Source organism: Budorcas taxicolor, chromosome 11, assembly GCF_023091745.1.
Source record: "Budorcas taxicolor isolate Tak-1 chromosome 11, Takin1.1, whole genome shotgun sequence".
Taxonomy (NCBI): Eukaryota; Metazoa; Chordata; class Mammalia; order Artiodactyla; family Bovidae; genus Budorcas; species Budorcas taxicolor.
In genome coordinates, this window is record NC_068920.1 from 55,917,282 (window position 1) to 55,931,259 (window position 13,978).

Genomic DNA, 13,978 nt, shown 5'->3' on the forward strand with positions numbered 1-13,978 from the left:
AGTCGTGTCATCAGTCAGCCCCACATCCTCCCTTTCTGGAAAGGGGAGCCGAGACCTGGAGAAATGTAGGAGGCATCCAAGGCACCCGGTTCTCTGGCAGCAAGGCCTGGTGGGAACTCACACCTCCTGCCTCCGGGCCCGTGATCCACACCGCTTGTCAGAAAACACATGATGAGGGGAAAACGAGGGTGATGCTGGTTTTCAGAATTTAATGTGGTTTTCATGAAATGCATGAGAGGGTGCCTGAAACATATTCCTGGTGTTCTCACATTCCACCAGAAGATACTGTCATTCCGTTAAATCCAGGGTAAGGCTTCATCTGGGGATGACTTGTTCCCCAGTGGTTCCCCAGGGACCACTTGAGAACATGAAACGAAATGAGTGCCCTGGCCACAGTCTTGACTGTCGGAATCACCAGCCCGCAGTGATTCAGTGTATTAGGATCACTGGAGTTGACACCCAGCCACCTATAGACGTACTTTTTTTTTTTTAATTTATGTGGCTGCACTGGCTTGCAGCTGCAGCATGCAGGATCGTGCAGCTAGAACATGCAAACTCTTGCTTGCGGCAGGCAGGATCTAGTTCTCTGACCGGGGATGGAACTTGGGTCCCCTCCACTGGGAGCAGAGTCTTAGCCACTGGGTCATCAGGGAAGTCCCACAGCTTATTGCTTAAGAGCTCCTTAGGTAACATTTATGTGTGGTCAGTTAGAAAAACAACAACCCAAAAAGACAGAAAATAACCACCTTTGTGGAGATCAGCATCACAAGATTGTGAAGAAATGGGACTTGTGAAACTCAAGGAGGAAGAAAGCTTTGTGGGAACAGCTCAAGGGCAACAGCAAGCTCCTCGTCACAAGTCCAGGGAGCATGTGTGTCAGACAAAGAAGGGGCCCCTGAGCTCATCACACCCTGCGCCTAAACGTGCTGCGCCCTGGCCACCTCTGTGGGTAACACTCACCCTCCCCAATGAACATCACCGCTTAGAAACATCAACCTCTGCCCCAAGCTCACAGCATCTCCTTTACAAGTCTTCACAGTTCATGTGGGATGCTAAGCCATCATTTAACTCAGCTACTCCCATCTACTGTGCTGCCTTAAGGATCTTATTTAACCCAAGTTTCCATTTCTTAGTTCCAGAAAAGAGGAACTGTGTGTTTCACCTATTTAATACAGTTCTATTTAATACAGTTCTTAAGAATGATCAAAAGACAATGAGTCTGAAAGCGTTTTCCGCTTCCAAAGCAATATGCGACTCTGTGATACTTCTGTTTTCACTTATACCTCCTTACCCTAGCAAAGCTATAACGTACTATGACATTTACATCCAGTACGTGCCCAAGGAGGGTCAGCTGAACCCCCTTCTCAGAGCCCCAGAGCCTGGAAGACCACCCAAGGTCAGTTGATGGGGCAAGGATTAAAGGGGAGGTCGGCTGGTCACCTAGAGCAAGAATGACAAATATCACAGGAATGAGGAAGTTCAAGGCAGAGGCCTAAAGTAACTCTAAGCTGAAGAAAACTTCAAAGAATTGTGCACTATTGCGTTTGGAGATTAACTCAAACATCACTGAGCCCAATCCTTACACATAACTGAGTGTAACTGTGGCTCAAATAGAGAAGAAATGAAAAAGATTTTGAAGGGACTATGTCTTGCAAACAAATGCTGGCTAACAGGACACTGAAGGGGCTGAGAGCTCTCATGTCCATCCAATTCTGAAATGGAAAATGGAGAATTCAATACAAAATAAAGAGCCATGCACAGTTCTAACCAAAGATAATTAAGCAGAGTCCACCTCCAAGGTTCTGGGAAGGACACAGTGACAAAGAGCAGCAAGCTGTCGGTCTGATTCTGTCTGCCACAGAACCGTCTTTATCTGGACCACAGCAAAGTGAGACGTCAAAATCCTCAGATAAAATAAGGACTGAAGTGAAGTGAAGTGAAGTGAAGTGAAGTCGCTCAGTCGTGTCCAACTCTTTGTGACCCCATGGACTGTAGCCCACCAGGCTCCTCCGTCCATGGGATTCTCCAGGCAAGAATACTGGAGTGGGCTGCCATTTCCTTCTCCAGGGGATCTTCCCGACCCAGGAATCGAACCCAGGTCTCCCTCATTGCAGGCAGAGGCTTTAACCTCTGAGTCACCAGGGAAGCCCAAAATAAGGACTAGCCTGCATTAAAAAGTCCACAAATACACGCTGGAGACAGTGTGGAGAAAAGGGAGCCCTCCTGCACTGTGGGGGGGACGTAAATTGGTGTAGACACCATGGAGAACATGGAACGGAGGTTCCTTTAAATGGAGGTTCATTTAGAGAAGGAAATGGCAACCCACTCCAGTATTCTTGCCTGGAGAATCCCATGGATGGAGGTGCTTGATGGGCTACAGTCCACAGGTCACAAAGAGTTGGACACAACTGAGCGACTTCACTTTCACTTTAAAAACTAAATACAGAGCTACCATACGATCCAGGGATCCCAAGCCTGGGGATATATCCAGAGAAAACCATAATGCGGAAAGATACAGGCACCCCAGTGTTCACTGCAACACTGTTCACAATGGCCGAGACATGGGGACAGCCTAAGCACCCAGCAACAGGCAGACGGGTAAAGAGGATGTGGCGAATACACACACACGCGTGTATGTAATAGTACTCACATAAAAAGAGCAAAATAATGCCATTGCAGCAACACGTGTGGACCTAGAGATTACTATATTAAGAGCAGTAAGTCACACAAACCCATGACTGCACTTCTATGTGGAAGCTAAAAAAATCATACAAATGAATTTGTTTATAAAACAGAAACAGACTCAGATACTTCGACAACAAATTTATGGTTACCAAAGGGGAAAGGAGGGGGAGAAAAAATTATGAACTGGGATTAACATACACACACTAGTATACATATAACAGATAATTAACACGGACCTGCTGTATAGCACAGAGAACTCTACTCAATATTCTGTGAGAAAGTGGAAGTGTTAGTCACTCAGCTGTGCATGACTCTTCGCAACCCCAGGGACTGTAGCCCGCCAGGGTCCTCTGTCCATGGGATTTCCCAGGCAAGAATACTGGAGTGGGTAGCCATTCCCTTCTCCAGGGGATCAATATTCTGTAATAACCTTAGGGAAAGAATCTGAAAAAAAAAAATGGTTATAGGTATATGTATAACTGAACCACTTTGCTGTACATCTGAAATGAACACAACATTGTCAATCAACTACACTCCAGCATAAAATAAAAACTGTTTAAAAAGTGAAAAAATAAGACTATTTATTCCATTTGGCATTCCCATAGATGTGAGCCTTTGTTAAGTACCTCCATACCACAACTATTTAACAAATCTGGTTGACAGGTTTATGACCTATTTTCACATGTATTTTCCATTGAAGTTTCAAAAATCATTAGCTACACAAAGTATAAAGAAGGGCTAAAGTCCTTGGCATGAAGATAACTCAAGGGGGGGAAAAGGCTTATGTACCACTTAAGAAACAGATTTTAAGTTTCCACTCATCAAAACATGTAAGGCTTCCTTGAAGCCAAATTGTGCAAATAAAAAAGCAAAACAAAAACCAGATGGAAAACATATGTGAGCAAAGCCAAGCGGTTACGTTCATAAACACACAGCAACCAAGCAGCTTTCTTTCACACTGACCTCCATGTCAGACCTACACGGATAATGGGCTAGACCGGACGCTTTCTTTTCCAATGTGACCAGTGTAAAATGTGAACAGAAAGCGTGACATAACACTGACAAGGACGGGGGTGGATGCAAACAGGAAGCAGCTTCAGGAGGGCCAACGAAAGCCGATGACGACCACGCACACTGGCCCGAATAAAGCTGCATCTGGTCCCTGGGCAAAGAATCTCTGCCCAACAACACGATGACTTTGCCACAGATGTTTCATATCACATTTACCTCTTATTTCTGGATTTTTTTCTTAAAAGGCAAAGTCATCAACTTAAAGAAAAACTCATCAACTGTCAACTACTAACATGTATAGGACATTGCTTGGGTGATGGGCTTCTCGGGCAAGTATATCAATATTTTACATTTTAAAGACAAGTAAAAATCCCAGAGAAGTAACTTTGTCTAATGCTAAATATCTGTGTTAGGAATAAAGATCGCAACTTCCTGGCAGTCTGAGTCATAAGCAAATTCCTATGACCCGCTGTCCAAGTGAGTTCTGATTTTAGACTTGGCTGGAGAGGAACTCATGTATCAGAGAGAACAGATTTGGTCAGTTTTATCTGTGCCTGCTGCCCCCAACACACAAACACACATGGAATTGAAAGCAGTTATGTGAGTGTCCCTAGTATGGACACAGAGAACTGGAATTTGCCTTTTGTATCAGCAGTCAAACTTCTGGATCAGCAAGTCCAGACTGACTGGTCACTACAGTGTCTCCTCCTTATATCCGTCTTGTCAAAATTGTCTTTTTTATCTAACTATTGTTTGCCAAGGCTATTCCATTGGAAAAAACAGGAAACATTAACTACAGAAATTCAAAAGACGTGCCAAGTCTTCCAATAACAACAAAAATGTAAAGGCTTTAAAATAAAGTCATGATTAAAGAATGCATCACAAAAAATAAAATCACAATCCAACCTAGTGAAATGCATCAAGAGCTTTCACAGAGACGACCGTAAAGAGAGCATCCACAAAGGACAAGCTGCAGAACCTCCAGCAGCTACGTGCGCCTGGAGTCCTTACTTACACGGTGAACTCAGGATCCGGCTGTACTTACCTCCTCTGTGTCCTTGGAAGGGAAGGACGTATTATCACAGAGGGAAGGACATCTCTTTTTCCCAAACTGGAAATGGTGTGCTTCCTGAAGGCAAGGTCTTTCCGTGTTTTGCTTTTCTTGAATACTGCTGTCATTTTTGGATGGATCTTCAGAAAACCCACCATTTTCAAGTGCTCTCTCTGTACCACAGTGAATGGAACTTAAGCTGGCTGCCTTTTGCGAAGAAAAGCCACCCGTTTTTCTCTGGAATGTTCTTTTTCTTGTGTGGACATCATCAAAGTGGTCCTTCCTCTTTGCATGGTAGGGGGTGCTGCCTTTTTCTGAAACCCTCTCCTCTGGTTTGCTGACTCTGACTTGGGTTTCCTGATGTTGAGAAGGGCCCCCCGGGTGACGCTGACCACTCGCCGTCTGGGGCTGGACCCCGGCCTGCAGAGTGAGGCCAGGGCTGGCCCCCACCTCCTGCGCCAGCCCCCGGGCCTGGGGGGCTGCCTGCCCCCCGGAAAGCGGGCGGCCGCTTCTCTTCCCCTCATCATCAAGCCGAGGCCCTCCTGACTCTAAGTCATCTGCTGCTTTCTTAGTCAGGTCCCGTCTAAAGTATTTTCTTCTTCCAGCAGAGTACTTTTCAGGTCTCAGAGGAGCTTTGGCAGGATCCAGATACTGTTCTTCTTTCTCGGCTCGCACACATCCACAGACATTCCCCATTTGATTTGCAGAAACTCACAGCTGCACAGAGTCCCTCATTTCAAAAGCCGGCGCTTCCTCAGATCTCCACGCAGCCAAACTCCTCAGACTTTGTGACCATCCTTTTCAGTGTGAGGCCATCTTGCTCATGAGAAAGGCACCCGCAAGAAACGCCGTGGCATCCTGCCCAGCCAGCCCTGGGTCTCATTAGACGCCGTGGCTTATTTCTGGCCAGCAATCCTCTTAGACAAACATCACTGCTCACTGTCAAATAACATGCTGATGAGCTTTCAAGGCAAACCCTTAGCCTTGTTGCATAAAAACATTCTGACCCTCGCTTTCCTTTCGGTTTTCTGAAATGTAGTTATACTACCCAAGTCTGCTCTAACCTTTGGAACGACTGGCGATGCGAAAAATCTGAGCGCAAACAGAAAGCAAATACCAGTCAGGAGACGTTTAGCAAAGTGCCTTTCAAACTTAGTTCCAAAGTGCCTTTCAGATTTAGTTTCAGACTCCTGACTGTACAACTTTTTTACTTAAGAAACACAAACAAATGTTGGCACTTGCCCCAAAAACTAGGCTCAGAAACCTCTATAAACTTTATTAAGACTAACTTAAAAACAGCAACCACACACACGCAAAAAACCAAAAGAACAAAAACAGAGTGATCCACAGCTGAAGGAAAGATAATACATGCTAAATTCCTAAAACATTCTAGTCAAATCATTCCTAAAATCAATCCCTTTAAATAGCTTGTCATATTTTTCATATGACAAATTTCCAAGCCATTTCTCTTTCTATGATCATTAGGATTTTCATATAAGTAGCTTGATAAATTTTATGATTTCAAGCTTGAAACACTTAGCCAAAAGAAACACCTGTGTATTCTTACACATGACTTAAGGCAGTTGAACTTTACATGGAACTTTTATACTTGTACCCTAGTTAAATATTATGCAGTTTTACCATGGCTGTGCTGTATAAATAATAAATCAGAACGGAGCCTGATGACCCAAGGTGTGCCTCTTTCTAAGACTGAGTCACTGATATGGTAAAAAGGAAATTAGTATCATATGACTAGTCTTACACAAAAGTTAAAATCAGCTGACTAATAAAAAAAAATTGGTAACTGACTTTCTCTAGATTGTCTTTAGACTGATCCAAAAATGGAACTCATATTTTTCTAAACGAAGCTATTCAATTAAATAGTCAAGTTAGCAATGTGCCTGATAATTGTCCCTAACAGACGTGCACAGTGAGGTTTTCCTTAATCATTTCAAGAGGAAATTAAACAATCTCTATCAGAAAAAAGAATTATATCCTAGAAGACAAGCTGGTAAAAATAAAGCTTCCGGCTGGTTTGCTTTTAGTTTATTCTCAATGTCTTCATTGGCACTGGGACGTTTTTCAAGAGAACTTAGAAGTCAATGGCTGGCATGAGCACTAACATAACAAAGGTACAACCACCTACTTGCACTTCCTTCCAGCCCCACCAGACCCAGAAGCTGCCCCTCCTCAGGCCACTGCACACTGCTGTCCCCCACCGGAAACGGCTCCACTGCAGTCTCTGCCTGGTTAGCTGGCATTCACCTTGCAAAGCCTGTCTACAACATCAGGGCCAATTTCCTTTATTCTCTAAGACCTTCCTAATCCCGCCGAAACACACCCTCCTCTACATCCCTACTTTTATTTATACTGTGACAGATTCAACAGCCCAGATTATAGTCAGTATTACAAACATTCTCCCAATAGACAGAGCAATACACCTCCATCATCTTGGTGAGACAGACTGGGATCTGGGACCCTTTGTTGCAATACTTGCACCTGAACAACCCTCTCCTGGAGCAACAAAATACAAAGAAACCGTATGGGACTAAAACTGACTGCATGCACACAGCTGGGGCAAATTCTGGGCAAAAGATACAGAGAGACCAAAAAACCCAATTGCCACTTTTGAAGAGCCCAGAGCAAAAGCAGGGTATTGCGCATGCCCCCTGCATACAACCACCACCAAAGGGGTGGGCACACCACCTGAGCCACGCCTCCAGCCCAAGCCCCGGTCAGGCCCCCACCCTGACCCCACGTGAGGAAGGTGCTCATCCCACCTCAGGGACAGAGCAGGGAACCTGTTCTCACTTTCCATGCTGCAGCCAGGAGCCCCCAGAAAGCCCTGCCTGAATTTCTTATCTGGCCTCTCACCAACTGCCATTGATTAAGGAGGCCAAGAACCCTAGTCGGTCACATAGTATCTCTGGACCTAGCATCGGGTAACTCACACAAGATTACTGTACTGGCAACACTTAACCTTCAGACTGCCCAGCTATAACAGTCAATTTGTGATGCTCAAATAAAAATTTTTAAATCAATAAATAAATTGGTCTTCTGAAATCACTTCCCTTATTTATGTAAAGTATAGAGGAGAAAAACGTCCCAGTCATGTTGAGTGAGGATGATTACCACTGCTATAAATAGCCTTCTGTCTTGGCATAAAAAATCATTCTAATCTTAAATTATCATAGGATTAAAAGTATTTCTTTAAATAAAAAGGAACATTTCTATTCTATACAAAACATTGAAATGCTCCATTTTAAATAAACCTTGATCTAATTTTAAATACTGGTGATAATCTAACAATCATAATATCTTGTAATGCAGGTCCTAAAATACACTGGATTTCATAAAATATGCCACAAGATCATGTTAAAAGCAAAAGTCTTGGGAGTTTGGGATTAGCACATGCATTACCTATTATATATACAATGGATAAACAAGGTCCTACTGTATAGCACACGGAACCATATTCAGCATCCTGTGATAAACCATAATGGAAAAGAATATGGAAAATACTGTGTGTGTGTAAAACTGAAACATTTGGGGTATAGCAGAAATTAACGTATTACAAATCAACTATATTTATATAAAAAATAAATTCAAAAAAAGAAACAAAACTTATGTTGGTACTTTTCTGGCTGGTCCTCTTCTCAAAGCCTCTAGATGAAAGTGAAAGTGGAGAGTGAAAAAGTTGGCTTAAAGCTCAACATTAAGAAAACGAAGATCATGGCATCCAGTCCCATCACTCCATGGGAAATAGATGGGGAAACAGTGGAAACAGTGTCAGACTTTAATTTTGGGGGCTCCAAATTCACTGCAGATGGTGACTGCAGCCATGAAATTAAAAGACGCTTACTCCTTGGAAGAAAAGTTATGACCAACCTAGAGAGCATATTGAAAAGCAGACACATTACTTTGCCGACTAAGGTCTCTCTAGTCAAGGCTATGGTTTCTCCTATGGTCATGTATGGATGTGAGAGTTGGACTGTGAAGAAGGCTGAGCGCCGAAGAATTGATGCTTTTGAACTGTGGTGTTGGAGAAGACTCTTGAGAGTCCCTTGGGCTGTAAGGAGATCCAACCTGGGATTTCTTTGGAAGGAATGATGCTGAAGCTGAAACTCTAGTACTTTGGCTACCTCATGCGAAGAGTTGACTCATTGGAAAAGACTCTGATGCTGGGAGGGATTGGGGGCAGGAGGAGAAGGGGACGACAGAGGATGAGGTGGCTGGATGGCATCACTGACTTGATGGACGTGAGTCTGAGTGAACTCTGGGAGTTGGTGATGGACAGGGAGGCCTGGCATGCTTCGATTCATGGGGTCGCAAAGAGTCGGACACGACTGAGCGACTGAACTGAACTGAACTGAACTTCTCTCTTCCAGAGACACTTAATATATAATTCTTTAACGATTCTTTGCTTTCCATTTCCCTCAACTTAGGGTCTAAACACATTGCCTCTAATTTCCAACCACTTACATTTCGGTCTGTTACTTTCTGCTCTCAGGAACTTGAACGGACCTTCCCCAAAACCCTGGGGTCTTCCCAGACAAAACTCCCCACTGCACTCACTGCTAACTCTGTCAGGCCCTCTGGGGGCATTCCACGCTGCCCACCGTTCCCTTCTCTTGACATTCTCTTCCCCTGGCTCCGTCAATGCTGCATTTTCTTGCAGCTACAACAAGAAATGAAGTCCACGTTTCTCTCTCTTAGGAGAATTCTGGTAAAACTGACTATAATCCGGGGTGACCAATCCTTCTCAAAATAAAGAGAAGGACGAGGGGGCGCTGCAGGACCGGGAAGGTGCTGGAGGGAAAGCAGGCTGTCACTGACGCCAGCTGGCTGTGGGCCAGGCCCCCAGCTCCTTCTGTGTCCCCAGGTGGATGGTTCCCCCAAACTTCCGTCCTCTCTCTCTGCTCTTCTCCACCGGCCCCTCCGAAGGCCCCTCCTCTCTGACAGACTCAGGACCCTCGCCTTCTGGAGACCCCCAGGTTTATCGGCGGCACCTCTGACTCCCAGGCTCCACTCCGCCCGCATCTCCAGCTGCTTGGCAGACAGAAGCCGGGGGACCCCCCGCCCCCCGACACACGTCAAGCCCACCAACGCCATGGCCTTTCCCTCTCCCCTCACCTCCACCTCCCCGAGCTGTCCGCTGGCTTTTTACCTCCCGGGTTTAACAGCTCAGCGGCATCTTTAACCAACCCCCCAAGTCCATCCTGTCTTCCCCCAAAACACCACCCTGGATTCACCTTTTCTTCTGCACCCAAGTCCTGGCCTTTAACACCCCGTTCTGAGGGCAACACCTCCCCCTCTCCACTCATCTCCTTGACTGCGGCCTGCCGTCATTTGTTGACTTTACTGGAGTCCATATAGAGTTCTAAAACATCATTTTTCAGGTGCAGGACGGTTGGGTGACTTGCTCAATGTCTTCACAGCCACAGATTAAAGAGCTGACGATGACTCTCAGCTGTGCCTCCCTCCAGAGGCTGGGTGAGCCCCAACTCTGACATGCAAAATCCAGACACAGCCTGTGTCATCAGCTGTCGGTAACAATGGACTGTTTCCAAAGGTCTCCTGCAGTTTCAACCCTCAAGTTCTGGATCCCTGGGAAAGTTGCTGAGCAACTCCATGTGAATTCTGCTTTATGGCCCATTCTAGTTAGACTTCACCTGTGCCAGTAACAAGCTTTCGGGTCTGGAGCCAGGCCCCAAACCCCAGGTCCCCTAAGGATGGGGCTCTAGTGATGAGGGTCCCTGACTCCAGCTCCCAGTCATCAAGCCCCGCTGAGCGGACATCTGCCTAATATGTCTGTACCAGCTGCTCTATCGGCTGGCCCGCTGGCCCCAGTCACCTGGTCTCCTGGTCCCTGGGTCCTCTCTGATGCTCTAGTGCCTACCCGAGTCCTGGAACCTGCAGGGCTCTACTTCATATAGCTATCCATATGTGCCAGATTCAGCCTGTTCCCAAATGAGCCCCAGTTACATTACTTCCACCACTCCCCTACAAGCCCCGTATCCCACTAAAAGTTTTTCAATATTAGAAGTCAGTCTTCTTCTTCCCAAGATGTGGTCAAAGCCACAGCTCCTCTCTAAGCCGGCAAGCCGTGTCTTCCTCCTCCAAGGCCCGCCACACAGCCATCAATGAGTGGACGTGCCGTGTGCCCACCAACACGACACTCCACAACACTGTCCCGAGGGATTGATAAACCAAAGTGAGCGCCAACAGTAGGACTCAGCTTAAACCAAATGAAGATTATTTTTTTAATGTATCATTTTACAAAAACCAAAGGATCAAAAGCAGCCTTTTAATTAGATAAAGGGCACTGGTAATTAGATAATAATTCATAGTAATAAATATGCCTTTACTCTCCTTCTATCTCGTTTGAGAAAGTACAACTCCACAGGAAACACGGATGGCGCGAATGCAGGGAATCTCTTTGTGAGAACAACACTGCCACCTAGCGTCTATAGCATCAGGAGAAAGCGGGCACGTTCAGAAACTGCAGATGGCCAGGACTGTCATAACATTTTTATGATTCTAAATCAGGTAATGTTGGCCAATAAACCAAGAAACAGGTCTACATTCAATAAAAGGGAATCTCTGTCTTCCAACTCTTGAGATTACAAGCACTGTTCTAAAAACATTCTAAGCTTTTCAACAACAGGAAAAAGGGGGCCAAGTCCATAAGCAGCATGTTACTGAGGGGAACAATACAAATATATTGTTTAGAAAACAAAGTCCGAATATCATATCATTTATATGTAGCATCTGAAAAAAAAACTGATACAAATGAGCTTATTTACAAAGCCGAATCAGAGGCACAGACTTCAAAAACAAATTTGTGGTTACCAAAGGGGAAGGGGGGGGACAGATAAATAAGGAGTCTAGGATTAATAGATACATACTACCAAACACAAAATAAATAATCAGCAAGGGCCTACTGTATAGCACAGGAAACTCGACTAAAATTCTGTAATAATCTATATGAGAAAACAATCTGAAAAAGAATGGATATACGTACATGCCTATGAATCAATCTGCTATACCCCGGAAACTAACACAACACTGTAAATTAACTATATATCAATATAAAATAAAAAACTAAATTAAAAGAGAAACAAAGTCTGAAATTTATTTTCCCCTGTTGATGTGAATGCATAATTCACCCTTCACATGAACCACTTGAAAACCATCAATGAGGTTAAAAGAAATGACAATTAAGAAAACTGGGCTTACCTGAAAGTGCAAAATTATTGTCCATATTAACCCCAAAGTCAATTTGGGATTTCCATCTGTTATGTCATCATTTCTAATATTCACTAATTTCACCTGTTTTGTATATGAAAAGAGAAAACAAAATGCTTTTCAACCAGCACATGAGTTATTTTTACCTACATAAATGATTCTAAATTAGATATAAAAGAAGCTTGAATAATTTTAATACCAATAATCCTTTAAAATACTGTTTTACCCCTAGGCTGCATCTTACAGAGGCTGCAAATTACCGAGGAACAACAAAGCCAAAATAAACATAAACATTTGGCTTTGTTTTCTACAGCAAGTACTAAAAGTACACCTGTCAAAACAAAAATCACAGTTCAAGTGAGAAGTCCTAAATACTCAAGTTTTTAAACTAGAAATAATATTGTCTTTTGAAAATAAGCGTTATTTTACAATTAAGTAGGAAACTATTCTGAACCATCAAATAATTTTAAAAGTTTTATCACACTTCTATCACAAAGAGTGTAAAAAAGAAATCTAACATTATTATTCCATTTGTCTACCAAAGACTGCTACCAGGATAAGTAACTATGTAAGTCACTGGACATTTAGCAGACTATTCAAAACTTTAAAAATAATGTGTCAATAATAACCAGATGTAAAGCTTATCAACTGTCAAATTATGTATTCAGATAAATTCATGCAATAATGATAACTAACACTTCCTGGAAAACTAAGTAAATATCATGAATGATACCTAACATTTTACTTCCTGGACAAATCACTACCAAAAATATTTCGACAAGGAGACACAATTAACCATTAATCTTCTGGAAACTCCCACTAGAATTAAGACTAGTAAGGCATATCAATAACACTTAAAAGATAAGCACTGAGTATTTGCTAGAATTTAGTAACTAAAAGTGGAGAAGGCAATGGCAACCCACTCCAGTACTCTTGCCTGGAAAACCCCATGGGCAGAGGAGCCTGGTGGCCTGCAGTTCATGGGGTCGCTAGGAGTCGGACACGACTGAGCAACTTCACCTTCACTTTTCACTTTCTCGCACTGGAGAAGGAAATGGCAACCCACTCCAGTGTTCTTGCCTGGAGAATCCCAGGGACGGGGGAGCCTGGTGGGCTGCCATCTACAGGGTCGCACAGAGTCAGACACGACTGAAGCCACTTAGCAGCAATAACTAAAAGCACTGTGATGTTCATAATAAACCAAATGAAGGACTAACAACAGTGTCTCCTTCTCTTCCTTACCCTCTCTTCTCTTTTTTCCCTCTCCATAAAAAAGCAAAATTGTTGCCACCTTTGATTTCTCAGTTTTTACTCACTTTCAATTCTCCTGAGTTTCGCTGTCTCCTCCTTTTTTCTCCTAACTGAAAGCTACCAATTACTTGGCTGATACCATGTTAATCACAGTGGTACCCAATCAAGATCAAATCCAATTTGGTGTTCATTTTTCTCCCATGATTTCTTCTGAAACCTCAAGCAAGTTGGGGGCTGTTGTCAGAACTGTTTTATTTTTAACAGCTTCTAAATCATCCAGTTGTACCTGCTGATAAAATATGAGCTTCTGCCTCCTCACTATTACATTTTAAAAATAAACATATAAGTATTATATAAACTATCTTTTATTTTTAAAAAGGCAGTTTTACAAAGTGAGTATAAAAAATATTCTCTCCCCACCACTAATAACTGTTCTTTGACATTCTTAACATTCTGTTGCTACTAAAATGTCGTTAAGTTCCCAGGCAAAAGCATTCCAATTCCAACAGAAGGAAAATCAGTAGCTGTTACTCAGATGGTAATGCAGCCACTTATAATTCGTCTGGGCTTACACCTATGATTAATTTCCTTTTCTTTGGAACAAACGTTTAAAAATATTTAAAAATATCAGTCTCACAAAAGCAGAAGTTTAATGTTATGAAAGTGAAGTCGCTCACTTGTATCCGACTCTCTGCAACCCCATGGACTGTAGCCCGCCAAGCTCCTCCAACC

General features: G+C 43.5%; 1 protein-coding gene across 1 annotated transcript in view; it reads right to left on the reverse strand.

The window, feature by feature from the left end:
* The window catches only part of DST (dystonin), a 522,678-nt gene that overhangs the window by 241,113 nt on the left and 267,587 nt on the right, over nt 1-13,978 (reverse strand). The window contains exon 9 of the mRNA XM_052648315.1: nt 11,987-12,079. Within this exon, the coding sequence (XP_052504275.1) occupies nt 11,987-12,079 (93 nt within the window). The remainder of the gene's footprint in view (nt 1-11,986; nt 12,080-13,978) is intronic.